The sequence below is a fragment of the Canis lupus genome, chromosome 10, assembly GCF_003254725.2.
Source record: "Canis lupus dingo isolate Sandy chromosome 10, ASM325472v2, whole genome shotgun sequence".
NCBI lineage: Eukaryota > Metazoa > Chordata > Mammalia > Carnivora > Canidae > Canis > Canis lupus.
Genome location: NC_064252.1, coordinates 19,893,729 through 19,920,460, shown reverse-complemented (window position 1 = coordinate 19,920,460; position 26,732 = coordinate 19,893,729). Strand labels below are relative to the sequence as shown.

General features: G+C 61.3%; 1 protein-coding gene across 3 annotated transcripts in view; it reads left to right on the top strand.

Moving 5' to 3' along the window:
• TBC1D22A (TBC1 domain family member 22A) overlaps positions 1–15,946 on the top strand; it is a 334,217-nt gene extending 318,271 nt beyond the window's left edge. For all 3 annotated transcript variants that reach the window (XM_025456242.3, XM_025456232.3, XM_025456222.3), the window contains one exon: positions 15,373–15,946. In XM_025456242.3, the coding sequence (XP_025312027.1) occupies positions 15,373–15,422 (50 nt within the window). In that variant the 3' untranslated portion in view covers positions 15,423–15,946. The remainder of the gene's footprint in view (positions 1–15,372) is intronic.
• The last annotated feature ends 10,786 nt before the right edge of the window (positions 15,947–26,732 follow it).

The following is a 26,732-nucleotide window of genomic DNA, read 5'->3' as shown; positions in this document are numbered from 1 at the left end:
TGGCCGTGCTGCCTTCTTGTCCGCTGTCCCCTCAGTATGCTGGACTCTCCGACAGGCGCCCGTGGGCCTGCACAGCCTAGCTGCTGGAACACGAAAGGCCGTGCCAGAGGAACCTGCCCAGGGCAGGAGACCAGGGAGGAAGCATGAGGGCCTGCAGCCTCCTGGATGCATGGGGAGGGCGTCCTTCACTCGGTGCCCTGCTCCACACTCTCCTTCTGGCCTCATGCAAGTCAGGCCTTTGGTGAGAGACTTCCCGAAGGCCCCCGGCCTGCCCCTCATTCCTGGTGGGGCCAGAGGGCCCTGGCCAGTGGTGTCAGGCACTGCGTGCTTGCAGACAGACACAGATCCTTCCCGTACACCCGGGTTAAGGATGTTAGACACCAGAGCTGCCTTTGGCTTCTTCTGTAGGAAGAGCCTGACCCCTGCTCACCTCGCTCACCCCCTTCACCCCCTTCACTCCCTTCACCCCCGCCTCCAGGCTTCCTGAGCTGGGCCTCTCATCTCGGGGCCTTCTAGCTGTCAGAGTGGCGAGCTGGGGCCTGAGGCCTTCAGTGGAGCAGGAGGTGAAGTGGGCTGTGACGGGGCATTTGCATTCCGAAAGCTCCTCTCTCTGAATGTGTCCATTCATCCCAGAAGGTTCTTTGTGTTTGGGCTGGGCCCTCGGGGCGCTTCTCCAGAGGCACGAGGGCCTTTTTCTGACACAGGCTTTGCATAAACACAAAGAAGGAGGGTAGAGGCATCTCCCCTGCACCAGCGCCCACCAGTCCCACCTCCCAGGCCGTACTGAGGGCTCAGGAACTGATGCCAGCCCGGAGCCCCAGAAAGGTTGCCATGGGGACCAGGTGTGGTCTCTGTAGTCTTCCCCGAAGGCATGCTGTTCCAGGAGGAGGAGAAATGTTACACAGCCGCAGCCGAAACTTAAGGGCTGGGCTAGGTAATTAACAAAAGTCTAATTTTCCTATAAATTGTTGATGTTTATGCTGTTGGCCAGGTTTGAAAATATACTAACTAGTTCTGATTTTTTTTTCCTATGTCACCATCTACTTTTACTCCTAAATTTGTATATTTACCTTCACTCTTTCTTAAGTGCGCCCCCCCCCCCCCACTTCCCCATTGTAACCTTTACGGCTTAACCAGGTTTCCAGGTCAGCCCACGTAATGCCCTCTGAGCCAGAGGCAGGAAGAACTTTCTAGCAGAGGCCCGGGAGCTCTCTGGTCGACTCCTGTGTGGCACCTTTTGTCCAAGAGCCGCGGGTTCCTGTGCGTGGCTGCCGGGACACCCCCGGCCGGTGGGGAGCCGTGGAAAGAGCCGTGCGCCCTGCGTCTCCAGCTCAGACCCTGGCAGTCAAGCCACAGCCATTCGGGTCCGGTTGCTGGGCGGAGGTGATCCAGGCCGCAGCTGAAGTGACGTTAGGGGACTCTGTAAGGTCCGTTCCTGGAGGTGGAGAGCTGGGGCCCGGCCCAGACAAGGCTGCTGCCCTCTGTGTCGGCCCGTCAGCGTGGGCAGCTCACCCCCGGCTGCCTGTCAGAGATGACGCAGCAGATGGCGTGCTGGACGGGACTGCGAGCCCGCTCTGGGACCCTGGCCAGAAGTCCCCACCCCTGCAGCGGCTCCTGCCTTGGGGGCCGCCTGGGAAGGGGCATGGAGGGGCCTCCCCGCAGCCTTCCAGGGGCGCCCACCCCTCAGGCCCTCACTCACCCTCAAATACCACCGACCACCAGTACTCCCAAGAGAGCGGCACCTACCCCCACATCTCCAGGCTGTCCCCAAACTAGACAGATGGGCATCGGCCCGAGATGAGGTTCAGAGGGGCGGGAAAAGCCAACCAGTTCTGAGAGACGAGCATGGAACGAGGTAGAAGCAGGTGACATGGGCAGGTGGGGAGGACGGAGGCGCGGAGGGGCCATGAAGACTGCCGGGCCTGGAAACCCAGGGAGGGCTGGGAAGTCCTAGTGAAACCAGGCCAGCGTCCCCTGCGTTCACCAGAACCAGAAGCGGCCAACCATAAACAGAGATAAAAGTATCTCCCCCATAATAATTACTTTGTTCTTCTAAAAACTTTCTGTGGCTGCTCTTACTTTACAGCGTATTTGTAAGCTTCAAATGAGCACATTTTATTGTTCTCTAATAGGTATTGCCTTCTAGCTGGCACGCAGCCTCTGGAGGTCTAGTCCCAGAGCATGTGTCCCGCGCACACTGCACCCTGGCGCCGTCGTCAGGGCCCGGGGGCTGATAGGTGGTGCACTCAGAGAGGTGGGCGACGTGCGGTCACCGTGTGTCCCATTCAGGCTGCACCTGGCATCCTGGCATCTGCGGCAGACACTCTCTGGTGTTGTCTATTCTTAGCAACTATAATATGGTGGCACGAGGCTGGCCGTGGCACAATTGTGCCCCTCTGCAGGTCATCTGCCACCTGTCCATAACTGGCAGGAGTGGACTGAGCTCCAAACAGAAAGCCTGGCTGGCACGGTAACTCCTCCAGCTCTAACCAGCTCACTGTGCCCGCAAAGGTAGAGCAGCCCCGAGCCAGCGTGGTGAGTGAGACCTGGAGTCTGTGGCCCAGGTGGATAGAAGACCTGGAGGCAGGTCTGAGCCCCGGCCTGGGACCCGAGAGAAGCCCGAGGCCTCTGAGGGGGTGGCATGAAGCCGGGGCCTGGCCAGCGCCCCCACTCTGCCCAGTGGGCTGGCGCCATGGCCCACAGCTTCCTTTGTCCGGGCCATGTTGGAGAAGAGGCTGTCCTGGGGACCCGGCTTGCCAGAGAGCCCTGGGGATGTGCAAAGGCTGCATCCGAAGCCCAAGAACAAAAGCTGGCTCCCATTGCTGGAAACTCTCAGATGCCTAAAGTGAGACACAGACCAAAACTGACCTGAAGTGTCTCCCCACCTTGGACAGTGGTTCCCACAGGAAACACCTCCTGAAGGGAGCGCAGGGCCTGCCACGCCACTCCAGCTGCTGAACACCTGCTGCCTAGAGAGGCCCCATCCGTAATGTGGGGACCCCAGCTGCTGCCCACCAAGTCCTAGAATGATCCAACGAGCACGTGCAAGAAGAACCGTGTGATACACCCAGAAAGGAATTAAAATGGGATGAAATCACTTGGTTCCCGTGGGTGCGCCCCTGCTGGCTGCGAGCTGTGAGCAGGTCTCACAGACCTGGCAGGACCGTAGACCTCTGTCTCCGAGTGGGGGGTCTCTCCCAGGGTGCCCGCGCTCCCAGTGAATACTCTTATTCCATGCCTTCCTTGGCGGCCTGACTCGATGTTGCTGCCCTGGCCCAGCCGAGGCTTCCCTGGGCTCTTAGGGACCAAGCAGGCAGGGGGCAGGGAGGGCAGGTGACAGAGCAGGTGAATGGCCAGATGGTTGGACGTCTCACCTGTCTCCAGCCACCAGTGATTAGTGTCTCTTGTCCTGTCACCTGTGGAGGGGGGGAGTGTCATGCAGCACCAGGGCCCCCGCGCAGAGGCTGTGGGACTGCTGATGATAATGGATGTGTCCGGGGGCGTCACACTAACAACACACCTGTGTCCTCATGGGAACAGCCTCCAACTGGCTTCCATGACACGAAGCCTGGAGAGTCTGAGAGCCCGCGAGGGGCATTACAGACCTTACTGCACCTGCTTCATGGCACTGTGGGCAGCTCCACTTACCTCTCTCAGATGCTTTTCAGAAAGTTCTAAAAGTAAGAACTTAACGATAATTAGACTTTAGCAAAATGCCAGAGCATTTATTCCTGTGCTTGGCCACAGTGTTAGTTCTTCAGAAGGAGGGGCTGTGCCGCATACACAGGGCATTCTGTGCAGGTGCCCAAGCCTGCTGCTGCCCGAGGCCTTCTGCAGATGGGCAGGGCTGGGGACAGAACGTTGGGTTGGGGGCTGCCCTGCCGCCTGGGGAGAAGCTTGCATTGGCCGGTTCCTAGGGGGCTCGTTCAGCCATGGGCAGGGGAGGGGTGTAGCCTTGCCTCCGGGGGGGCTCACAGGCATCATGGGAGCCCCCTGCAGACGAGAGCGCTTCCGTGTGCCCAGTGTGGAGTCAAGGAGGGTCCCAAGAGGAATGACCCTGGAGCCGAGAAGCTCTGTGGGCTCAGGACACTCGGCCTTTTGGACATTGATTTTCCTGAGAATTTGATGACTCCCCTGGGAGCTTCCAGGAGTTTGGTGATGCTTGTAATGTGGAGCCTGGGTGATGACAGTCTCTAAGTTCAAGGACATGTGAACCTTTGGCCCTGCCCCTTCCCCACCCACTCTGCTGTGCAGAGCTCCTGACTGACCTCAGAAGAACCCCTTGGGAGGCATCTCCCTGGGGCTGCACACAGCAGACCCCCTACATGTGTCCTGGTCCTGTTTCCATGCTCTGCCTCCTTCCTAGAGGCAGCGAGGGTAGGTCTGTGCCCAAGAGCAGAGAGAAGGGCCACCTCTGGCCCGCTGGGCACTGAGCCCAGGGCTGCTGCCACCCGCACCCACCGGCACCACCCGTCATGCCCTTGACACAGCATGGACACAGCCATGTGGACCCAGCCCACTACCGACCCTGAGTGGGCACCGTGGCACCTGAGAGAGCGTGGCCTGGTCCTGCTGACTTTGTGGGGAGCTTAGTCTGCTGGCTTTGTCATCTGCTGCCTCTAGCATGACTGTGAAAAGCCACTTTACCTCTCTGTTCTTAGGATTCTCGCCTGTGAAGTGGATATAATATGTTTCTCTGAGCTTGTTAGATTAAGTGAGAAAGAGGTGGGGGGCACGGAGCCGGCACCCTGTAAACACCCCAAGATCAGCATCGGCAGAGGTGGCTTCACTGGTGTGTGGTCATCTCCCGGTCCATGAGCGGGACATGGAAGGACTGGAAGGGAGGCATCTAGGCCCCTCTTGGTGATCCTCATGGGTCCCTGTGACCCAGGGCTAGGAACAGGGCCTCCCACTCAGCTGAAGATGGCAGAGGAGCAGCAAGCGGTCACAACAGTTGGGAGCTCTGCCTCCAGGGCTCTGTGAGCTCTGTGAGCTCCTTCTCATAATCCTAAAAGTCGATAAACATCCCAGCAAGTTATTTTATGGATATCCGCAATCCGATTGTAGAATGCATATGGAGCACGAGCCCCAGAACAGCCAACCGCAGTGGGAGGACGGACACTGCCTGTCAGCAAGACCTCACACAAGACTGTGCTGTTGCCAGAAGAAGCATAGACGAATAGATCAGCAGAACAGACGTGAGAGCTCGGAAACAGACCCATGAATATAGTCGCTGATCTTAACAAAGGAGCAGAGACGACACGTCGGAGCAAGGACCGGCTCTTCCGCAAATGGCGCTGGAACACCAGGCATGGCAGCAGAGCAGCGAATCTAGACACAGACCTTATGGTCTTCACGAGAATTGGCTCAAAATGGGTCAGAGAGCTCCATGTAAAATGCAAAACTTTATATAAAACTCCTGAAGTAGATCAAAACCTAGATGGCCTTGGGTTTGGTGGTGACATTTTAGACACAATGCCAAAGGCATATGGTCTGTGAGGGAAATAAATGGATAATGACATTGTAATTATAATTACATTACAATTAGAAACTTCTCTGTGGAAGGCACCATCAGGAGAGTGAGAAGACAAGCCGCAGACGGGGAGAAAACCATCGCGAACATAGCTGATGAAGGACCCCTGTCCTGTGTATACAAGAACTCTCAAAACTCCAGGAGAAGAAAGCAAACAACCTAATTAAAAATGGGCAAAAGATCTATACAGACACCTTATTGGAGAAGATGTACACGTGGCACAAAAACCATATGACAATGCTCCATGTCCTGTGTCGTCAGGGAGATGCAGGTGGAAACAGTGAGATGCACACCTGCTGGAGTGGCTCACATCTGGAGCACTGACCGAGCCCAGTGGAGGGGAGGACGTGGCGCAGCAGGTGTGCGCATTCGTGGAGGATGGCTTGGTGGCTTCTTCCCAAGGTAGCCGTGCCCTAAACCGTGGGACCCAACTGTTGCTGTCCGTGGTATTTACCCAAAGGAGTGGAAAATTTATGTCCACACGGAAACCTGAAGGTGAATGCTCATTTATAATTTTCCAAACTTGGAGCCCACCAAGATGTCCTTCAGGAGGCGAATGGATAAACAGTGGAGTTTTATTCAGCGCTAGAAAGTAGGGTGCTCCTGAACCATGAGGAGACACGGAGGAACCATAAATGCGCGTCAGTAAGTGAGAGAGGCTGGTCTGAAGGACACATTGCTGGATGATGCCAGCTCTGTGACATCTGGAAGAGACAAACCGTGGAGACGGGAAAAGGACCGGTGGTGGGCAGGGGTGACGAGGAGGGAAGGACCACAGGGGGAGCCCAGAGGGTTCTCAGGGCAGTGAAACTTCCCTGCCTCGTGCTAAGTGATGGCCACGGGTCATTACACATCTGTCCAACCCACAGGATATACGGCGCCCAGAGAGGGCCCTGATGTAGGACCACGGACTCCGGGTGTTGTCATGTGTCAAGGTAGCTTCACCAGTTAGAACAAATGCACCGTCTGGTGGGAGCTGTTGATAGTGGAGGAGGCTGGGGGGGCGAGCAGGTATGTGGGAACTCTACTTTCTGCTCAGTTTTACTGTGTACCCACAAGGGCTCTAAAAGTATTTTTTTTTTAAGTAGGCAAACGTGGCCCAGGATTCACCCAGCACTGTGATCTCTGGTCCGTGAGCATATCCAGGTTCTTCCAGCTTGTCCCGTGGGCATTGGAGCCTTCTCTGTCCAGGTCTGTTGAGGCACAGGTCTCTTGCCAGGGTTCCCTGTGCCTTGGCCCTCTGTACCTGCTGTATTGGCACCTCCTTGCTTCTGGGCCTGCCCGTCTCTGGGTCCCATATGTATTCAGCAGGCACGAGAGCCAGCCCCATGCTGAGCACTGGGCACACGTGAGCAAGCGGTGGCGCTGACCTCTCCAGGTCCCTAGTCCAGCGCTCCAGCCTCCACCAGCCTCGTGGCCTCTTCTGTCCTAGGTCACGGAATCACCCCCCAAACAGCTTAGCATTCCATGTGCCCTCTGCACAGTCCCTGAACCCACATGGGACCAGGACATAGGAGACCCTTTGGTAGGAGGACTTCTGTGACAGCCAGTGACATCCATCAGGGAATACACGGTCATTTACAGAGCCCCTCCCCTTCCGTCGTCTTGTGTTAGACCTTGCGATGCCCGGTGAGGCAGAAAGCTTGTCCTCTCCAATTTCATGCTGCGGGAAATGGGGCCCAGGATGCAGGACCCCCCCACCAGGGTCACACGGCGTAGAGAGGTGACCCCCCAGGGCTGAGCCAGGACGGGCTTGCCTGGTGCACACTGTGGGTGTTGGGCTCCTCCATGGCCTGTCGGGAGCAGCATGGTCGGCTGGAGGATGCCGGTTTCCTTCACCCAGATGCCTCCTCAGGAGCCAGTTTTGAGGACCTGCAACCTCACGAGGCTATCACTCTGAACCCACTCTCAGCTGCTTTGAGGCCATCCTGTGACGGGTGCTGTGCTCCTGTGGAGCCTCCGGGCTCCCCAGCCTGGCAGGTCAGCAGCCCCCAGCATGCAGCAGGGCACAGCTGGCCTTGGCAGGCCTGAGCCACCACATCTTTCCTCCTGGCCTCCCGGCAGGAGGAAAATCAGTGTGAGAACACACCCCTGAACAGGTTGGGGAATCTAACAGTTTTTATGGTGTGCATCACAAGGAAAATACCATTTCGTTAGCTAGCCTATGAAATCGGCTCTGCCGAAAGTCAATATTACCACCTGTTGAGACGTAGCCTTTGAAAGAGTGGTGCGTCGTTGTGGAGCGGGCTGGTGCCTGGCTTCTGGCTGCGGCCCTCCTCCCCAGGGGGCGGCGGGGGGAGCCTGTGTCTCGGCTGTGGCCTGGGGCTGGGGGGGTAGCGTGGGTGCCACAGCGTAGTTCCCAGTTCAGCTCCGGGTGGGTGGGGGGATGGCGGGGAGAGCAGACCAGCGCAGTGGGGCCACGCTCAGTTTCAGATGCCTTTAGACCCTCCGTGGAGGCCACAGGTGGCAGGTGTGCAGGCAGCCCTCTGACACTTGGTCCTGGAGTTCAGGGTGGGGGGTCATGGCCCCACAGGGCACCCCCGAGGAAGGCTGCAGGGGTGGAGAGGGCCTTGCAGAAAGAAGCGTCACCAAGAGACTGCAAGGGTGCCCAGGCAACCGGAGGGGGGCCTCTAGGAAGTGGGGGGACTGGCTTTGGGAAACCACTGGAGATGGTGGGTGGGACCAGTGTGGGAGCCCTGGAGGGCCTTTGTCGCCTCGGCTGGGGGAGCTGTGCTGGCTGTCTGGACAGCACCCCCAGGGCAGCGGGGCGGGTTCAGCCTGCAGCCCTCTGGCCGGGAGTGGACACTGCCGCTCAGACCCCGGTCCCCCGTGTCTGGCCTGCCAGGCCCACAGCCTGCAGCGGCTCGCACCCTCCCTCCCCGCTCCCCTGCCCTCCCTCCAGAGATTCCTCCCAGGTAGCACTTGCACTGCCTCCAGGCTCCCACCCCTTAGCAAAGGCGCCCTCTCTGCCACTCTGTACGTGGGCGTGTGGGGCAGGCGGGCCCCCCTCCTGTATGTGGGCATCCTTCCGACCAGCCCTTCCTGAGGAGGCCTCAGTGGACAGCATCTTGCCATGCCCTGTGACCGGCTGCCCGCCCCGCATCCCATAGAAGATCCCTAGAGGAAGGTCTTCCCGGGAGGAAGCTGACGATCACCAAACCAGGCTTTAAAATACTCTGTGTGCTGACGAGACGTCCCTCGGTGTGTGCAAAGACGTGAAGCAGGAAGGCTGGCCGATTGGGGCCCCCATGCCCCGCTCCTGTTTCCAGGACCCAAAGGTGTTTTTCTGTTTAGCATTCCTCTTTGGGAAAAGAAATAGGAAACTAATTACAAGGACAGGGAGCCTCGCTGAGCCGTCAGAGGCCCTCAGATGACTCCGTCACAGTGTCACCTTCTACTCTCCACCTTCCGAGCGCTGTCACCAGTGGGCTGGCTGGCCTGGCAGCTGGCCGTCTGTCCCAGCCGGCTGTCACCAGCCTTCTATTTTTAGTCTTGGTTTGGTCCAGAACTTGACAAGATTTTCAAACTAATAACTGGAATGTCAAAGAAATCAGCTGTCGTCGGGTGGTCTGGGAGGGAGAACGTGGGCGGGGGAGGGGGGAGCAGCTGCAGAGATAGCCGGACACCGGGGGGCCACGTCAGGCAGGTGGGAGCTGCCTGGCCACTCCCCGCTCCTGGAGGGCATCGGGGCCAGCAGGCCGCCCTGTGACCCTGAGGACATCACAGCATAGCTGCCGCCCTTGAGGGAGCAGGGAGTCTCCCTTCTTGGGCCGGGTCAGCATCTGCTGGGGACCTCAGGAGTGGACTTGGTGGCTCAGCTGCCATCCCTGGGGGGTGTTCCCTCAGGTTCCCTGAGGTTGGAACACCTCAGGCCAGTCGCTGCCTGAGGTGTTCCAACGGGAGCAGACACCAATTCCAGAAAGAACGGCCCAACGCATCCCAGCTTCCGAGCTCACCTGCCGTGCCTCCCCGTCCTTCCCCCACCCCAGGGGTCCCGGTGAGGCCCGGCCAGGAGCTCCTGAAATCCCTTACACGTCCCCTCGTGTCTGCACTGCTTGCAGACGCCTCAGACCCAGTGGTGTAATTTAATCTTGGCTACGTTTTTATCTTCCACTTACACATGTACTTACCAAGAACAGGTGTTTTATGTTGAATGTGGATTCAGGCCCCAGCATCTCTTGCACAGGCAGGAATACAGATGACCTGTCCCTCTGCAGACTGTCGGGGGTCATGGCTTGGGGCTGGGACCGTGACCCTTGACCCTTGCCCCGCATGGTCCCTGGAGACTGGCCCGGGGGTACAGATGGCCCACTGGTGAGGAGCTGCCAGGGGCCAGCTACAGTGGCCCGACCAGCACCTCTGCTTACAGAGGGTGCACGTCAGCGCGCAGGAACACACAGGTCCTGTTCCGGCTCCAGCTGGGGCCAGGACGGTGGCCAGGCAGGTGGCCAGGCGTCATGCCACGCATGTGTGCCGTGTCCTCCATCCTCAGCATGGCTCCTGTCGCCTCAGAGGGGTGTCGGTAGTGCCCTGGGGCCCCAGGTCTGGATGAGATGATGGTGAAGCCACGGGCACCTTCCCGCAGTGCCTGCCCGGCACCAGCTCCACTCTAAGCACTGCCGCCCGCCCTCCCAGCCCCGAGCTGGCCCGTCACGGTCCCCAGCGCACAGGTGAGGGACTCCGCTCACAGGGTTGCTGGCCGCCTGTGCTCTGGCCTCACCCCCCAGGTCTGGCGCCAGGAGCCCCTGAGCACCTCGGCCTCGCGCCTGAGCTGTTAGGTTTTCTAGCCAAGCTGCACAAATCGAACGTCAGAATGCGGACGGAAAAGTGAATTAAACCAATTAGCCCTGCTACCTGACTTGTGTGTCAGCGAGTGACTCGTTTCTTCCTTCTCGGTTAAGGGGAGGAAATAATAAGAGTTGGCAAATGGCCCCTTTTAGCCCCGTCATGATTAATTTATTCATCTCTGAGAGTTGGCAATTTGTAAACCCCTGACTAGAGCCGACCTCTGCGCTCTGTGCCACGCGGAGGAGCAGGTGCTGGCGTGTGCTCCGCCCTTCCCGCCACCCCTGGGAGCCTTCCGGGAGGTTCTCTCTGCTGAGGGCCCCGAGGAGGGAGGCGCTGGTGCGCACCGTCTGCCAGCCGGGCACCCAGGTGGGAGGCGGTGTGTGTCCCTCAGAGCAGTGTGATCCCTGCCACGTGGGAAATCTGAAATTTCCTGGAGCTGCGTGGAAGACATCCAGGTGAATTCACTAGTATTTTATTTATCCCAGAAATCCAGAATACTGCCTTTCAGCCTGTAATCCCCATAAAAGCTATGAAGAAGCATTTGTACAGCTTTCGTGCAGACTGACCAGAAGCCTGGGGTGTGCTCTCCGTGACACGTCCCCGCGGGCGCTCAGTGGGGACTGGGCCAGTGGGGGACCCAGCCACGACTCGGCTGAGGCCCACGTGCCATCTGCTTCGTGGTCACTTAGCTGTCCGTCACCTGATACCCACCTCTGCTGATGCTGGCACAGGTGCACCTGCAGGCGGTGCCCCCGGGGGCGGAGCTGCTGGCATCCCCTGCGCAGTGCCCACAGTATGTGACTGTGCCTGGAACACAGCCCCAGCTCGGGGTGCGGTCACGAGCCAGCAGACAGACGGATGCCTGAGGTCAGGAACGTCTGCCCTTCCTGGGTTCTCTGCCGTGCCTTTCTCTCCTGCTCACACCACCGCTGCCGGGTGCTGGCCCCACCACCTCCTCGCTGCCGAAGACCGACCGACGCCCCATCGCTCAGGGGAGGGTCAGACACCTTCACTGGGACAGAGGTGTCCTTGGGCCTGGAGCCCAGAGCCCCATGGCCTGGGCGGGCCGGCGGCCTCCCTCTGCGCACCCCCGGTCGGCCCGCTGCACGGTGAGGGGGGCTGTTGCACAGTTGGGGGAGGCCGCGCGACCTGCAGGGCACCCCGGGGTCAGCCGTGAGATGCCGCTTGGTGATGGACGGTCCTGGCACAGAGACCGATGATGGCTGGGCCTTTACTCCGATGCTCCTCACAGCTCAGGCATGGGCAGACTTCTGGGAGAATTTTGAGTTAAATACGGTTCGTCTAGTATCTGACATTAGAAGTTGAAGATCCGGGCCGAAGAGGCTAAACAGTGTCCCCTCGGGTTTGCCAGCAGCCTCTTGACTGAGCAGCCCCGGCGCCCCTGCAGGGCCTCGGGCGCCCGCTGGGTGGGGGCCCCGTCCCCGCTGCAGGTAGCACCCCGTCCCCCTGTGTGCCCTCATGCCCCCAGGCGGACCGTCCACCAGGAGTTCCGCTCCATATTCAACTTGTCTGCTCATCTCTTGGTTTCCACAACTGATCATTTATTTATCAGAAATGCTGCTCCTGCCGCTGTGACAGTTGCTTTGGCCTGTGACAGTAATTACAACGATCATGACTGAACCTAGTGATGACTGTGTAGTAGTGACCGGGGACGAGCAGCAGCGGGGCCACGTGCCGGCCCCGTCATGGGCTCTTTGCATGTGGTGACAGCTCAGGGATGGAGGGACATGACTGTCCCCATTTACAGATGAGGAAACTGAGGTACAGCGTTAGGAGGCTTGCCCAGGGTCACGTGACCCGTTGAGGCAGGACTGGGATTTGAACTCTAGTGGATTAGCATCACTTAAAAGCGTGCAGACTTTTCGCTGACTTGCCGGGCTGCCAAGCAAACTCCTCATTGACCGCTCCCACGTACTGTGCGTTTGGTTTCAGGGATGCAGGGACGTGCAGACCCATAGATGTCACAGAGGAGACAGAGCAGCTCATGACAGAGGTCCGTGGGGCCATGGTGGCAGCGGGGTCCTCTGACAGCTGCGAGGTGGCCACTGGCCCCCCCTCACTGCTGCCCACACTCCCGGGAGCCTCTGTGAGGGGCCAGCGAACAGACAACTCTGGGGTCGGGTGCAGCAGTGTCTGCGGGGGCAGCTGCTGGAACAGGCAGCCCAGGGCTGTGGGCCTTCCTGCCACAGCCCCCTCCCCAGGGCGTTCAGTGTCACCCTGGCCTGCCTGGGGGCCATGTGAGTCCGCTCGCCTGCTGCCAGGCTGGCGCTGGGGAGCCTCCCTGGGGACGGCCTCCACACGCTCAGGATAGCCCGTCGGTGTCCAGAGCACAGTCCAAGCCGCTTATCATACCGAGAGGCGGGACAGCGTGTCCAGGCCTGTCCCCGGGATGCTGGGCTGCCGCCCTGTGGTTTCCAGAGCTCCCCAGATGAAGGTGACATGTGACAGGACTCAGACCTGCAGACCCCCGGGCGGGCAGTTGGGGCGGGTTCCACTGCTCACCCTGTCAGGATGTGTCGCTGTGGAGCCATGTGGAAAGCCAGGGGTGAGCAGCAGGTGTGGGAATCCGAGCACCTGTGCTGTGGCTGTGTTCACATGGTGGCGTCTCGCAGGCCAGGACCGGAGGAGAGTTACAGGGACCCGACACGTCTGACTTCTCAGGGCGTCAGCATCCTGGGCAAACCTTCCTCCACCTCTCGTGTCTGCTGACGGGGCCGAGCGCTGTAACCCTCCAGGTTTGTGGGACTGGGCTGGCGATGGGGCCCCGGCTCGGCCCTCTGTGCTACCACTGCTCCTCCGCCAGAGGAGGGTCTGTCCCTGGGAGGGCCGGACCCTGTGACGTGATCGGGGACAGCTTCAGAGCAGTGGCCCTTGGCCTGGACCATGTGCTGATGCAAAACCCCTCACAGCTAATCGCTGTCCGCGATTCCCGCCTCGGGGACGTCTCTGCCCAGTGCATAAATAAGACAGGCCTTTTTAAAAAAGAAATCTGTATTTAAGGACGTGTCTGGCTGTGTTCTTTGCCTCCCGTAAAGGTCACCCGGATAGATTTTTCCTTCTTTAGCATTGCAGGCTGCGGAGCGCCGGGCATTTCTATTCCCCCTCCGTCCAGTGAACCTGGGGACTAAATTAGATTCTGAAATTGAGTGTGCAGGGGAGTCGGTGAGCTCCCGTAATGGGAGGGTATTGCTTCTCACCTTGCAAGTAGCGAGGTCATGATAATATGAAGCGAAGTGGATTAAAAATAAAACCAAAGGTATTTATTTACGACCTGCTCAGAATTGGATTGGCGTCCGTGTAAGTTGCATCTAATGGTGAGAGACAGCAGATTGATGTTGATCTGTCCCAGGGGACACTCTGCCAGTGAAATTTGCTCTGTGAATTCAATTTAAAGGTCCCCAGAAAGTATCCAAAATGCAAAAGGAAATGGGGCTGAGGGAGGGGAGGAAGCCGCAGCGGTAAGCCGGCGTGGACAACCGTCCGGATGTGCGTCCCGGGTGGGGGCGGGCTGCGCACAGCGCGTGGACCCGGGGTGGACCCGAGATGCCGCGGCAGCCCCGGTGGGACCTGGGGCCCATCCTGCAGGTCAGGCGCCTGAGGCTGCCGGGATCTGAGCCTAGACGGGCTGCGCAGCCCGCGGCCTGAGCGCTCACGGTGCCGCTCTGCAGGATGGACGGCGCGGCCCTCCCCGACCTCCAGTAAAGGGGGGGCTCAGAGAGGAGGGGCGCCCGCCCACCTGCCTCGGCACCCCACCTCGTGCCCCTGTCCCAGCCTTGTAGGAACAGGGGCCTCAGTGGATGGCGCCTGTGAGTCTCCCCGAGCTGCTCCTTTCGGGGCAGGCAGGGTGGGGCAGCCCGATCTGATCTCCGCCCCCCGCCCCGTCACCTGTCCCCTGCTGGGACCCTCGGAGAGGGGCCAGCCACCCATCAGGCTCACTCAGGTGTGGTTTCTGTGTGGGCTGGTTCTCCAGGACCGGAGCCAACAGGGTTGGCCCACTTCCTGAGGAGTCTGGCCTCAGGCCTTGCCCTGACCTGATGCCCCGTCCCCCACTTCTCCTCCTCTGAGACCCAAGCCCGGGAAGCCATCCGGGGCACACAGCCCTCCCCCCATCCCCCAACTGCTCTGGGTACCAGGGCCTTTGCTCCCCCAAAACCCTCCCTGCCCTTGGGGTGTCACTGGGTGCCCTGGACGAGGACTGTGGTCCATCAGAAGAGCTGATTAGTGTGCAGGGCTGGGTCCTAGCATCACTGTGGTCCTGGTCATGTTTGTCCTTTCCAGCACATTCTTCAGTATTCCTGTCTGTGGTTTCTAAACTGCGAGCTCTTGAGACAGTTCCTGTGTCCTGTGGGGGGTGAGCTCAGTGCCCAGCCCGGCCGGCTGAGACACGGCCCGCTGGGGGGCTGGATGGGCTGCGGGCAGCCGAGGGTCTGCAGCCTGGTCCTCCCTGGAAACACTGAGTATCCAGTGAATGACAGTGACAAGGGCTGCTCCTGTGTCCCCGCCCAGCCAGCTTGTGCCCGCCGGGAGTGCACACACAGCACCCGCAGTGTCCCCGCTTAAGGAGCTGGTGCCGGGAGGGATGTCATAGATGCACAGAAGTCTCTGTGTGAAGTCAGCCTGGGCCCGGTGGGGTGCTGGCACTTTCCTCCTGGGTCCTGCAGGGCCTTGGAGTGAGTGGGAGGCTCGCGGGCCGAGGAGGCACATCGGCAGCCAGGCCCCACCGGACCAGCGCTGGACCTTGGAGCCCGGGGTAGCCAGTCTCGGGAGGCGGGGGGGTCACAGCTGCCCCCAGCATCCCAGCAGCATCGCTGGAAAGTGTGCAGAGCCATGCGAGGCTTCCTCCTGGCTGTGGGGTTGGGGTCTCTCGGGGTCCAGAGGGGAGGGGGCACATGGTGGGATCTGGGAAGCCGCCCAGGCCGCTCTGGCTCACCGCCACCGCTGGCCAGTCCCCAGCGAGGGGAGCCCCGGGGTTGCAGCCCCTGCCCGCTGTGCTCCGCTGCTCTGACTCGGGCTTGTCTCTCTCCCCCTAGGAGCTGTTGCTCTTCCTTCAGAACCTGCCGACAGCCCACTGGGGCGATGAGGACATCAGCCTGCTGCTGGCTGAGGCCTACCGCCTGAAGTTTGCCTTCGCGGATGCCCCCAATCACTACAAGAAATGAGCCGGGGCCAGCGCAGCAGGCCTCACCCCGCCCTAGGGCAGCGCGCCGAATGTCGCCGGTGGCCACAGGCCCATGGTCAAGGAGAGGCCTTGCTGGAGCAGCCCTGCCCTCCCCGGAGCTGGCCAGGACTGGGCGTCAGACGGGGGCCAGCGCCTGGCTGGGGCGGCCTCTGTTTCCTAGGATACCAAAGAGAGCCGGGGAGGGTTTTGGCCCTTTGGGAGCCCGGAGGTGGGTGGTCGTCTCCCTCCCTGTCCCTGGAGCGTCCTTGCCAAATGACCGCCTCTTGGAGCCCCTGCTGCGCTGCAGCCTGAGAGCCAGACCCTCTGGGAGAGGCCTGCTGTCCGGTGCCCGGGGCAGGAGGAGGTGGTCGTCATCTCATACCTGCTTTGAAATGCAAAACTCCTATTCTGTTGAGTGAAAGAGAATAAAACAGACAAAACAGCAAGTGGGATGTTGCCCAACCTGTGATGTCTCTGTCCCCGCAGGGCTCCTCGGAGTTGGCCTTATCCCTGTAGCTGCCCGTCACTCTGGCTTCGGCGCGTGCCTTCTTTCTTGGCCTAGGCTGCCCTGGGTCGGTCGAGCGGCTGCGGAGCTCTGGCTGCAGCGGGCGGGGCGCAGGGTGAGGAGCGGAGCGGGGTCCTGCTCATATCTCTGGCTCTTGAGTGGGAGAACTCGCCGGCCCGTGGGCTCTTCTGCTGGGAGGTGAGGCGCTCGGGGCCCTGCTGCCCTGGGGACAGCCACGCAGGCCTCCGGCCGAGGACATTGGTCTCTGAGTTGGGCCATCAGGGCAGGTGGGCTCAGCTGCTGTCATCAGAGTCCTCAGAGCACTCGTCCGCAGCCTCGCCCCACCGTCCAGATCTCAGGCCGGTTACGGACACAGTTGCTTCCCGCTGTTTGGGGCCAGGGGTGCAGAGAGCCCAAGCGCAGAAGGTCCTGGCCCGGCCTGCCTGGGGCTCTGCGGGGGCCAGATGTGCGTCCCACACACTCCCCACCCACCCCCGTGTGAAGGAGCACCTGCCCCAGGCGTGGGGCTGGCAGGGATGTGCACACTCCATGGCTCCATGGGCCCATTCTGACCCCCGAGCCTGGACAGACTCCCAGCCCCCTCTGCTGGCAGGCATCTCTTCCTGCTGTGAGCCCGTCCTGGGGCAGCCACACCAGGGCGCGCCGTCCTTGCTCGGCTCGGCGCGAGGACGCGCGGGGAGGCTGCAGATGGGGTGGAAAACGTACACGCGTGTCGTGTGTGTCCTTTGTTTTGTTATAACGATTCTCAGCTCATTACATGTGGCGTGGAAGTCAGCCCAAGGTACCGTGCAAACGTGAGGGGCTCCCACATCCGCGGAGGTATCTGCCTCAGACCAGCCAGCACAGCCCCCAGCCCCGGGGTCGGGGATTCCTCTCCACCCAGCGCCCCGTGGTTCCCCGGCCACTGCTCCTTCTCCAGCCAGGGCACCCGGTTCTAGGGCTACCCCCCCGGGCTGTCTGCTGGCAGCCCCATCCTGCTTGGCCGCGTGCCCCCTGCTGTCACAGCTCAGAGCGCTCTGCGTGGCCAGGGTGTTGGGCACACGAAACCTCTGCCTCTTGAGGCAGTTAATTTTTCCGATAGGAGGATCTGCGAAGTTAAACGAGGCTCCACCTGTATTTTCCCGTGTCTGTGAAGCTGGAATTGAACGTTGGCGAGCATCCCAGGAGCCTGGCAGGTGCATCTGAAACGATCGGAGGCTGTTCTGTCTGCATATGATGTGCTGAACCGGGAATAAGGATGCAGCGAACCCCCAGCCTTGGCCCGATTCAAGGACTGTCCTAAGAGAACGGGACTGCCCCGCAACCCAGCGTCTTTGGTCCTCGGGGACCGGGTGACAGCCGAGCGCGGGGCAGTGGCCGAGTCCTGGCCTTTCCATTCAGGCCTGACAGTGGGCACAGCACCCACAGTCTTGCTGAAAGCCCAGGAGTACCTGTTGGGGAGAAGGTGGGCTGGGGCAGTGCAGGGGTCACACTCGGGCTGCACCCTGAACCCTGACTCTGCACGACTCAGGGTCAGACCCAGGCCGGCCCCTTGTTTGACCACCTGCCAGGCCCGGGATGGAAAGGGCCTCCACACCTGGCCACTCCCTGGGCTCCCAGCCTCCCACCCTCATGGGTCATTGAAACAAGGCCCCGTGGGCCCCAGCTCCTCGGGGCTACCTGGATGGCACCCCACATCTGCACGTCCCCCCATAGTGGGGCTCCCCAGGCCAGCCTGTGGCTCTCTACTCTCTTGTGGGTCGGCTGGTGGGGTGGGGTGGGCAGGAGACCCCAAGGGGGGTGGAGCACGCACCTCTCTTCCCTGTGACTGGCCTTGTTGCTGGCTTGCACTTGCAGGGTGGGGATGCACCTCCCTTCCCTCACTTGGAAATGGGGGTGTTGGGTGCCAGGTCAGAGCCTGGGTGACCCGTCGGCAGCCACGGTCTATGGGCACCTGTGGCCTGGCTCTCATCCTCAGGTGCACGTCGGGGTCTTACAGACCCCCAGGGGCTCAAACCCCAGGGCTCCTGAGACAAGCCCCGAGCACCTGTCCCCACAGGGCTCCGTCTGCCAGGCTGCCTGGAGGGGCTCTGCCTGTTGGCACTGCTGCCAGACGGAAAGTGCCAGAGACAAGTTCACAGGGCAGCCAGGCCCCAACAAGTCAGGGCTTCTGTGCTGCCGTGCCCCATGTATCCCCCTGGAAGGGGACAAACCAACCCCGTCCCGTGTCTGAACGGACCGATCGCACCTCTGACACCAGGATGTTGGGGCCACACGAGGCCTTGAGCTCAGGCCTCTCGCTGGACCGCAGCCGGTGTGTGTGCCGTGGAGCCGCTGTTCAGTGAGGCTCAGGACGCAGGCCGCCCCCGCCCCCAGGCCAGGCAGTGGGGGCCTCCCTGAGCCTCCCCGATCCTGTCCCCCAGCTCACCCTGCTCCCTGCCCCCTCCCCTCCCCTAGTGCTGCTCAAGCCCCGGGGCCACGGCTGCTCCGGGGTCTGCCCCACTTGGCTCCGAGGCTGGCCACCCTCCTCCTCTAGCCTGGTAGACCTGCGAAGGATGGCCAGGGGATGCTCGCAGCCCGTGTGACCTTGCACCAAGGAGCTCACCCGCCAGCCCATTTCGCTGACAATCAGGCTGATGACTTAAAAAAATATGCGTTATCCAAATACTTTCCAGATAATGGATTTAAACATTAAAAATTCCCCAAATGCTCAAAACAGAAATAGACCTCTTTTATAACAGGGAGTGGCAAAAGGCGTTTTGAGCGTGACTCCCGGGACCGGCCCGGAGAAAGGCCGAGGCGCCGTGTGCACCGTGGAGCCCACTGCTCTGTCGGGAGTTGGAGAAGTGGAATCGCAGGGCCGCACGGTGCTTCCCCCCCAGGAGATGATGGCGGACTGTTTGCCGACGCACATTTCCACCTCGTTCCCTGACATCCTCAGCCACGGAATGGCCCTGGCCATCTGGGGTCAGGGCGTCGCATGCCTTCTTCCCCCCACCCCGGCCTCCCTCACGTCTCCCCAGGCAAGGCAGCGTCCGTTTCCTTCCTGCCACGGACAGAAAGAGACCTGCATAGGGCGTCTTGTACCAATATCCTAAGTGCTTTCTTATATCATTAAAATTCTTCAAAAACATGATTTTTATGACCACACGATATTCTGTTGTGTGGATTAACACAACTCGTTTATTCCCTTGCCGTACATCAACTTGTTTCTTTCCCGTTGCAAATGATGCTGTGAACACCATCGCCGTTCCTGGACGCTTTTCCATCCTTTCTAGGAGAGGCGTTCCCTGCCTTTCAAAAGTTTGTGTTACCGCAGCACACTTCTACGAAGAACACACACGCACTATCTGTTTTCACGAACTGAAAGAAATCTTAGGATTTTCACTTTAATGAAAAATGGTGTTGAGCGTTGGTTCCACGGCGACCTGGTTTGGACGCAGCGAGCATGGCGTCACCCCACCCGTCCTTCCCCAGGACCCCACTCAGCATCCCGGCACCTGCCGCACAGCTCTGAACCATCTGTGAGCATCAGTACTTTATGTCGCTTTATCTTTTGCATCTATTAGTGAGATGGGTCTGTCCTCAGGGATCAGAAAAGCCTAAGAGGTGATTTTTCCTGGGGTCTGGGAACACTCACACATCTATGCATGTAAATGAATGGCAGTTGCCTCTTTGCTTTAATGCCATTTTGGCTTAGGGAAGGTTTTAGGAATGTTCCACTTCCAGAGACTGGGAGAACTCTGTACTGGGATTCCCCAGTCGTTATTGTGGATCGGGGAAGTTGGCAGGATGACCACAGCCCCCCATCTTCAGTGACCTGAAGCAGGTGGCCACAGGTCCACCCATCTGGCTTACTGGGGAACGTCTTAGTGCAAGTTTAAGAAACCTTTTTTTTTTTTTAAGATTTTATTTATTTATTCATGAGAGACACAGAGAGAGAGAGGCAGAGAGAGACACAGGCAGAAGAAGCAGGCCCCATGCAGGGAGCCCAATGTAGGACTCGATCCCGGGACTCCAGGATCGTGCCCTGGGCGGAAGGCAGGCACTCAACCGCTGAGCCACCCAGGCATCCCTAAGAAACCATTTAAAATTTAAGGGTAACTTTAAAGACTAGGAATAGTGTATAACTTCCAAAACGGGAAAAGAAAGTGAATGAATAAAGCTGATCCAGTCAAGAGAAACCAGGAAAGAGGATGGGGAAAAAAGCAAATAGGAGCAGGGCCCACATAGGTCCAGACAAGCAAGCGATCGTGGTAACTTAAACGCACCTATTTGGAGAGATTCACATTATGCTTTTTAAAACCCCATCAAATCCAATAACATACCATTTACAAGAGATAGACTGACACCAAAATGGCACGAGGTTTGAAATAAAAGGATAAAAAAAGGGAGCACCTGGGTGGCTCAGTGGTTGAGCATCTGCCTTCGGCCCAGGGCGTGATCCCGGGGTCCTGGGATCAAGTCCCACATCAAGCTCCCTGCATGGAGCCTGCTTCTCCCTCTGCCTGTGTCTCTGCCTCTCTCTCTGTGTCTCTCATGAATAAATAAATAAAATATTTAAAAAATATATGGAAGGAACCCTTATAACTCAACAGTTTGAACACGCATAACCTGATTAAAATATGTGCCGGTGGCCTTCCTAATAGATGTCTCCCCGAAGGAAGTGGTCAGGTGGCAGGTAAGTATATTAAAAGACGCTGAACCACGTGTTGTCAGGGAAGTGCAGAGTCACACAAGACGCCCCTACGCACCACCCATGAGAATGGCGCACACCCACAGCCTGGCCACACCCGGTGCCGGCGAGGACGGGTAGCAACAGGAACGCCTGTTGGCGGCTGGCGGGCACGCAGAGGGCGCGGCCACTCTGGGGGACAGCCCGGTGGTCTCTTCCAAAGCTGCACATACTCTTACCATGTGACCATGTGACCCAGCCACTGCTCCCCTTGGTATTGACCCAAGGGGGTACGACTGTGCACACAAAACCCTGCGGATGGATGTTTGTTCGTAATTGGATGCCGCCAAGATGTCCTTCAGTGGGTGAGTAGAGAAGAACTGTGGTCCATGCGGACAGTTATTTAGCGCCAAAAAGAATGAGTTAGGAAGCCAGAAAAAGACACTTCGAGGGGGGACCCTAAATGCTGTGAAATGAAAGAGGCCGGTCTGAGAAGGCCACGTGCTGTGTGATTCTGGTTCTGGGACCTTCTGGAAAAGGCAAACCCGTGGGGATGCTTACGGGATCAGTGGTTGCCAGGGGCTGGGGCAGGGGTGATGGCGAGCGGGAGGATGTTAGGGCGGGGGCGGGGGGACTCCTCTGTGCGGTTCTGTGATGGTGCATCCAGGTCACCCATCGTCCGGTCCCACCGACGACACCCGAGCCCTAATGGGAACCGTGGACTCGGGGGTGCTGAAGCCGCATCGGTGTCCCCTCTGGCGGGGGGCCGTTGGGTTGGCCGAGGAGGCCGTGCACATGCAGGGGTCACAGATGTGCCCTTTCCAGCGGCCCAGACGGCATTGCCGCACGTGTTGCCCGACGCCAGCGATCAGAAGTGGAGGGCGGCATAGTGCCTGAGGTGGGGGCTTCCGGGCCGGCGGCCCAAGTGGGGGCTGGAGCCTGGGCCGCGCCTCCCCTGGACACGGAGCCGCTCCCTACAGTGGCGTCTTTGCCATTTAACCTCCGTGGCCTGGGCGGGGCTCTGGGTCCCTGAGCCCCTGGAAGGCTAGCTGTGGGGGTGTCACCGAGGACGGCCCGGGGTCTGCGCACGTGGGGTCGGGCCGCAGCTCGACCGAGGCCCACACCCAGCAGCCTGGGGAGGCTGAGTCCAGAATGCGGCCACAAGGGAGGGTTACTTGCTGCTTTTGTAGATTTGTTCATCTGTCCTCTGAGGTCCGCAGGCTGAGGTCACGGCCCCCGCCCCGCCCCTGTTTTGGGGCTAATCATGCAGCTTTTACCTACAACCCCTTCGGGCCAGGCTGCCCCATGCTCCTGTTACGCGGTTTCAAACTGGGTTTAGGACCCACGGAGGAGCTTATGGAGGGACCGACGTCAGCCTCAGGTTGTTCTGGTCAACCAGTCGTTCAGCCACCCAAACTGGGGGCAGATTGTGTTTAAAGACCAAATGGGGGATCCCTGGGTGGCGCAGCGGTTTGGCGCCTGCCTTTGGCCCAGGGCGCGATCCTGGAGACCCGGGATCGAATCCCACATCGGGCTCCCGGTGCATGGAGCCTGCTTCTCCCTCTGCCTGTGTCTCTGCCTCTCTCTCTCTCTCTGTGTGACTATCATAAATAAATAAAAAAATAAATAAATAAATAAATAAAGACCAAATGGGGATACTGACAAGAGAATATGGCATCTCCTCGGGTGGAGGCGCCCCCAGAACTGCCGCCAGCAACCAGGAGGCCACGAGCTGGCTCAGGGGGCGGGCACTGGGTGGGAAGAGGGAAGGAGGGGGAGGCAAGAAGGGAGAGGGCGGGCTGAGCAGAGAAGGGAGGTCTCCGTGGGGCCTGCTACAGTCTGGAGGCAGTGGACAAGCACCCCGACTGCACATCCGAGAAGAGGGCCAGGTCAGGGCCTGGGGCTAATGGGGAGGGGGCTGGGGTCAGGGCCTGGGGATAACGGAGTGGGGGCCGGGGTCAGGGCCTAACAGGGTGGGGGCCGGGGTCAGGGCCTGGGGCTAACGGAGTGGGGGCCGGGGTCAGGGCCTAACAGGGTGGGGGCCATGGTTAGGGCCTAACGGGGTGGGGCCCGGGGTCAGGGCCTGGGGTTAATGGAGTGGGGGCCTGGGTTAGGGCCTAACAGGGAGGGGGCCGGGGTCAGAGCCCAACGGGGTCAGGGCCTGGGGCTAATGGGGGGGAGCTGGCATCAGGGCCTAACGGGGAGGGGGCTGGGGTCAGGGCCTAACAGGGAGGGGGCCACTCAGGGCCTAACGGGGAGGGGGGACGGTCAGGGCCTAATGAGGAGGGGGCCGGGGTCAGGGCCTGGGGCTAATGGGGGGGCTCGGGTCAGGGCCTAACGAGGAGGGGGCCGGTCAGGGCCTTGGACTAATGGGGGAGCTGGGGTCAGGGCCTAATGGGGAGGGGGCCGGTCAGGGCCGGGCACTCACTGGGGGCAGGTCTGGGAGAGCGGCCCCCCACCACTGAGGGCCTGAGAATGCTGGTCCGTGTCTCAGGACTCAGAACATGAGTCGGGGCGGCCGCCGTGGAACAGCTGGGGTCCTCCCGGAAAAGCAGAGGTGGGCAGGGAAGGGCGACATTGGTCCTCAGAGACTGTCGCCCGGCGCCCTCGCTCGGCTCCCGCCCCCACCCCGTTTGTTTTCTCCAGAGCCTGGACAGCCACCTCCGTGGCCAAAAGTTCATGAGCTGGGGGTCGCCTCCCCCTGGGGAATCCCTGAGGCCTCCTAGAGATGCCGAGACACGTGGCTAGTGGGCCCTGGGCTGGCCTGGACCCTGGGTCCACCCCACAGGACTCCGGGGCCCCCGCAGGAGCAAGTGGCACGAGGAGGTGGCCGGCCACGTGCGGGCTGAGGGGGTGGGCCTTCCACTCGGTGAGCATTTGCGGGGCACCTGCTGTGGGGCCCTGATGGCCCCGCGGGCGGGTGTTGGGAGTTCACTCTCGGTGTCCACATCATGGGGCCAGAGGGCAGAAGGGACATTCAGGGTCACCCCAGGATGTGACGATGGTGTCTGAGGCCGGGGAGCCCAGCAGCCTGCGTCTCCCCAGCAGACCCTTGGTCATGGCCGTGGACTCGAGGGACGGGCCGACCGTGTCTCCCAGGTGGCAGGTGGCGGGAAGCGTGTCCCTGCTCCCCACCTGGGCTGTTACTGTCGTAACAACCCTCCGTGACCACTGTCCTCTCGAGGCTGCTGCCTGGGGAGCCAACGGGGGACGGGACCCAGGGGCACCTCCTGACCTGGCTATTAAAAATAATTGGCTGCCCACAATGTGGGGAAAACTGTTCTCCTTCAGTGTGGCCAGGAAACGTGAATTATTCTCTTGTTGCCATAGAAACCAAGATAAGTTCCCCGCATCTTTTAGATATTTAATTTTGTGAGCCCAGTGATGACCCTGTGATCTGTGCAGAGAAGCAGGAGCCTGAGGGAGGCGGGGGTGGGGGACCGGGTCAGGGGGACAGCCGTGTGTGCACGCATATGTGCACGTGCGCGCGTGTTCGTGCATGCTCGGGGCTGGTGCATCGGAGCCCCTGGCCCTGGGGTGACCGCGGGGCAGTGGCCACAGGCGGCTTGAGTTCTGGGATGGAGGCTGGGCTCCGGGGCCTCCTGGAGTCCTGGGGGGTGGCTGCGGGCCGGGCTGGCGGGGACACTGACTCAGGCCCGGCTCTGCCTCCCTGGGGACACCTGCGGCCAGGTGTGGGCCCCGGCACCCCCCCGCCCTCCCGGCCTCGCCCCGGCCCTGCGCTCCTCTCCTCCATCCTCTCCACCAGAGAGCGTCCTTCTCCGTCCTGTCTGTCTGCCCCCTGCTGGAAGGTCTCCACGCGGTGGCTCCGTGGGGACAGATGCGGATGGGGTGCGGCACCCAGCACCGGCCCCCGCACTTGCCGTGGGTGATGGGAAAGGGCCCACCACCCGCGCCCCTCCTCCCGGCCCCGACCGGCTTCAGCCTGGGCCTCCCCGAGCCCACACCCCTGGCCCAGGGGCCCTCCTGCCTCCCGTATGTCCGTGTCAGTGTGTCCCCGGCCTTGCCCCTCCACAGGCGCCGTGCAGTCGTGAAGGAGCCTGACCGCAGAGGACGAGGGGGGAAGCGCATGTCCCCACGAGCCCGGGGCGGGGGCCGTCTCCCCGGGTCTCCCTGGACGTCACCCCTTCAGCCCCCCCGACCCTCCCCCCTGGTTCTGTCTGCTGGCCCAGCGGGAGGTCCCCTGGGGGGGCGCAGCCTCCCCCTCCTTGTCCCCGGGGCCCGGGTGGCGTGGACTAGCTGCCCCTCTAACGCCAGCCCCCTGCCGGGCGTGGCACCCCCGTGTCCTGTAGATGAGGGGGAGCCCGGGAGGTCGGCCGCTGGCCTGTGCTCACCCCTTCCCTCCTCGTGTCATCCCTGCAGCAGCAGGACGGTGGCCATGGGGACTGTGCCCCGGGGTCCAGGGACCTCCTCAAGGTCACACACTCCAGCGCCGGCCGAGAGGTCACCCAGGGCAGGGGCGGGGAGGGCACATGGCCCAAATGTGCACCGAGCCCTGCCAGGGTGTCCGTCCCCCACCCAGGCTGCAGCCTCCGTCCTGCATGTCACCAGGGCTGCGGAGGGGGGACAGGGCCCGGACCCTGCTCCCTGCTGTGACTGAGCGTGGTCAGCGCCGCATCCCGGGAGCCGCGGTGAAGCGTCAGCAGGAGGGAGGGCGCGACCGCATGAGCAGGTGTCCTTGATGTCGTCATTGGGCCTTTATGACAAGGTCCACTCGTCAGCTGAAGAGGCGGTCATGTAAGGGGGTGGCCTGGGGGGCTGCGTGGGGGAGCAGGGGCCATCGCGGCCCCCAGTACGCCCAGCGCTCGAGGGAGGGAGGCGTGCAGGGCTGCGGCACCCCCCCACCCCCTGACCTGGGTCAGGCCTCCCCCCCCATCCCCGCCCCTGCACACCCAGCGCTGACCTGGGCCCCCGGGGTATGTGTGACATGCACCGAGGGGCCTCGGGGACGAGCCTGGAGCCCCAGAACAGCTGTGGGAGCTGCGACCATGGCCAGGACCACCCCCCCCCCCCATCCAGGAGTGGCCCTGCCAGGAGTCCCTGCACATGGGGACTTGTGCTCACACAGGCCCCGTGGCCGGCCCCAGGCCAGAGCCGGCCCCGCATCTCCAGACTCAGGCCCCACGCGCTCCTTCTGCACACCCGTGCCCAGAGGGCCGGGCCCACAGAGGGGAACTTGCTTGGGGTTACGCCGCACGGTCTAGGAGGAGTCTGGGCAGCTGGACGGGGTGCCCGGGGCTCCTCTCGCAGGGCGCAGGGGCAGGCAGGGGAGCACAGGGGCACCTGGTGTACACGAGGGCGTTCTGCTGACTTGTGGGATTATGACAGGGATGGAGCGATGCCGCTCTGACCCCCCGACCCCGAGGTCACTCTTTATAGGACCCTGCGGCTTCGCCCAGGCCCACCTGCTGCAGGAACATCACAGACCGTGACTGTCTGTGGCGGGAAGGCGGGGCCTCCACCTGCCTTCCTGGGGCGGCAGGGGGTGCAGGGGGTGCAGGGGCAGTGGGGCCACAAGGGCAGTGGGGGCACAGGGGCGGCAGGGGTCACGGGCACAGGAGCATGGGGGGCATGAGGGGCACAGGGGGCATAGGGGGCACGGGGCACAGGGGCAGCGGGGGGCAGTGGGGCCAATGAGGATGGCAGGAGGCCATGGGGCGGTGGGGCCATGGGGGGCACGTTGCTGAACAACAGCCCTCAGAGCCAGAGCTCCAGTTCCCCCCGCCGTCTGTCCTGTAGGGCTGGGGTTGTCTCTGCACCCCAGGCTCCCCCTGGCACCCTGGCCCGGGGGACACAAGAGCCTGGCTCTGTGAGTCCAGAGCCCATGGTCGGCCCCGTGCTCCCAGCTGGTGGGCCAGGCCCTGCATCACAGGGGTCGACCCCCGGGGCCCCCACGTGTCCCAGGTCCAGGGCCCGACCCTCCTGGGAGCCGCCAGTGGCACCGAGGCTCTGCCCAGGTCAGGCCGTGGCCTGGGTCCGGCAGCAGGACCGAGGTGTGTTTGCTGCGAGCTCCTCCCGCTGCGCCTGCGGCCCG